Source organism: Montipora foliosa, unplaced genomic scaffold (assembly GCF_036669935.1).
Source record: "Montipora foliosa isolate CH-2021 unplaced genomic scaffold, ASM3666993v2 scaffold_425, whole genome shotgun sequence".
Taxonomy (NCBI): domain Eukaryota; kingdom Metazoa; phylum Cnidaria; class Anthozoa; order Scleractinia; family Acroporidae; genus Montipora; species Montipora foliosa.
In genome coordinates, this window is record NW_027179729.1 from 1617501 (window position 1) to 1620018 (window position 2518).

The following is a 2518-nucleotide window of genomic DNA, read 5'->3' on the forward strand; positions in this document are numbered from 1 at the left end:
AGTCTACCACATGTTTTCCGTTTACATAGACATTTTGTCTGGAGTTGCAGAGGACGAAAAGAAGGACAGAAAAGCGCTCTTAGCAATTTGCTGGATAAACAGTTTGAACAGCTACTTAGATGGTTCATCCGACAACGCTAAAGTGTGCAGTCCTGTATAGATCGATTTGTCTGAGGAATTTTCATCTAGTACCATCAGAGCAGTGACAGGTATTTTACATTCCCTGGTGTTCGACCTCACGCAGACGGAGTCGTATAGTATTTTTCAACCACTCGACGTCCACTGAGCACGTCAAACCAGTGGATGTCTGTTTAAACAGAATTTCTGGGGCATCACTCTGCCAAATGGTACAACTTAGGAAAGATACTCTATCAAAAAAAAAAAAAAAAAAGGAAAGAGAAAGATAACACCTAGGAGCAGAAGTCAAATGGAAATGGAGCAATAATCATGGACACAATTCTTTGGAAAATAGCGCATGTGTGGCTCTTTAAAAACATATGCAAGAGAAAAATTGCACGTGGCCTGCCCCTGCCCCCACCCCACATACAATGTTGACAACACATCCCCACAGTTTTTACTGACCTTCAACATTGTATTGGGTGGGGGAGGGGGCACATGTAACAGACTTTTAAAATATAGCACTGCTTTTGGGAGTTAGAGTCAAATCATCGATAATTATCGGTTTTGCATTGCTGTCCCAAGGAATTTTGTATATGATTAAAGATCTTCTTGTGAAACTAAATGAAACTGACAAAAGCCACCTTCCAGAGGCTCTCAAGTTGCTTGATGGGTGCAATTTGACTTTTGTGAATTTGAAGAAAGATTTCCTGAATTTTGTACGAGAAGCAGATTTATCCTTTCGTTGATTTCGCGACTCTCAACCGAATGAGAGAATTTTAAATTATTTGTTCTTGCACATCTAATTTTGAACTGGTAATAAGCATGTATGAGATTATATTTAGAACTGTCAGCTGTCACAAGATTATTACACAGATCCAAATCATATAGGGCCAAGAACCACTTAAAAGGAAAAAAGTCAATAAAAAGTCTCCTTGAGGCCAAGGAAAAAAAGATCCAGTTTTTGAAGTCTCTCTCTCCATAATTCCTGACCTTATGACCAGTTTTATAGATCTTTGCTGAACTCTTTCACTTGTGTCATAAACAATCAGGGAGTATGTCAGTGAGCGAAGGTTGAAGAAACAGCTTGTTAAAAGTTGTTCACTTCAATGTTTACAATTGTTACGAAAAATAGCATTGCGTGACTAGCGTTATTTTCTAGAAGCTTCCCGAGAGTTCGTAGTTTGCTTATTTTTGGGCTCGTGCGTAAACGTTTCTAAATCGGTGTGTTTTGTAATCTTTCTATGATTAGATTGTTTACTGTTTTAGAAATTTCTAGAATCTCATTGTGAAATTATATAATCAAGCGACTCTGAGTGATGTTTTAAACTAGTTTTCACAAGCGAAGAGAGTTAGCGTTAGCCGTGTTTAGTCAAGTGTGACAGAAACAGTGTTTATTCAAGTTGGCAGATGTCGTGAAGGTTTATCGAGTACGAGCTGTTTAGAGTTTTACTTCGTGGAAACTACGTTCATTTTAGAATAAATCTTTTTGTTGTTCTTCCGACAAGCCTGCGTTCAGTTTAGTTTGCAAGCTACCCATCCTAAAGAACATTCGACCTCGTAACATTGGGGGCCTGTCCGGGAGAGCAATTAATTTGTTTGTCGACTACAGTAACCAGGAAAGGGCAGTTCAAGAAGAAGTAGTTACAGCTAAAGCAAGAAGAGCTGTACAAGAGAGTATATAGTGTTTTTGCTGTAAGATACTGCTATGGAAATGGAAAAGCTGCTCAAGTTTGTAGAAAAGCAACAAAAGCTAGAGGAAGAAAGAGAAGAAAAACGTAGACAATTGAAAGAGGAAAGAGAAGAAAAAGGTAGACAATTGGAAGAGGAAAAAGAAGAAAAACGTAGACAATTGGAAGAGGAAAAAGAAGAAAAACGTAGACAATTGGAAGAGGCAAAAGACGAAACCGTAGACAGTTGGAAGAGGAAAAAGAAGAAAAACGTAGACAATTGGAAGACGAAAGAGAAGAAAAACGTAGACAATTGGAAGAGAAAAAAGAAGAAAAACGTAGACAATTGGAAGAAAGGGAAGCAAAAAGGAGGCAATTAGAAAAAGAAAAGGAAGAGAAACGTCGTTTACTTGAAGAAGATAGAAGGGAAGACGAAGAAAGAGAAACCAGGCGACCAGAACGCGAACTGAGAAAATTAGGGATGGAAGCGGAGCTGTTGAAACAGAAAGAAATTGAAGCGGCAAAAAGAGAACACGAGTTGGAGATTGCACGTTTGGCTGACGGGCTTCCTGAAGTGCTGAGAGAGGATAGGGCCAAGGCACCCAAGCTTCCCTCATTTGTCGATGGCAAGGGCGACTTGGATGCTTATTTACAAAGATTTGAAAGATTTGCAGCGACAGCTAAATGGGAGAAGACAGGATGGGCTTCGAAACTTAGTGCTCTTTTGTCTG

At 39.2% G+C, this 2518-nt stretch overlaps 1 protein-coding gene and 1 pseudogene across 1 annotated transcript; one reads left to right on the forward strand and one right to left on the reverse strand.

Moving 5' to 3' along the window:
* Positions 1–1657, reverse strand: part of LOC137988733 (uncharacterized) — a 2686-nt pseudogene extending 1029 nt beyond the window's left edge.
* Positions 1658–1825: 168 nt separating this feature from the next.
* LOC137988735 (uncharacterized) lies at positions 1826–2167 on the forward strand. Its single transcript, XM_068834705.1, has one exon. It carries the CDS (start codon positions 1826–1828, stop codon positions 2165–2167), a length of 342 nt encoding a protein of 113 aa, XP_068690806.1.
* The last annotated feature ends 351 nt before the right edge of the window (positions 2168–2518 follow it).

What these genes read in the sequence shown, in the direction of transcription:
- LOC137988735 (XM_068834705.1), top strand. Translation starts at nt 1,826, where the DNA reads ATGGAAATGGAAAAGCTGCTCAAGTTTGTAGAAAAGCAACAAAAGCTA.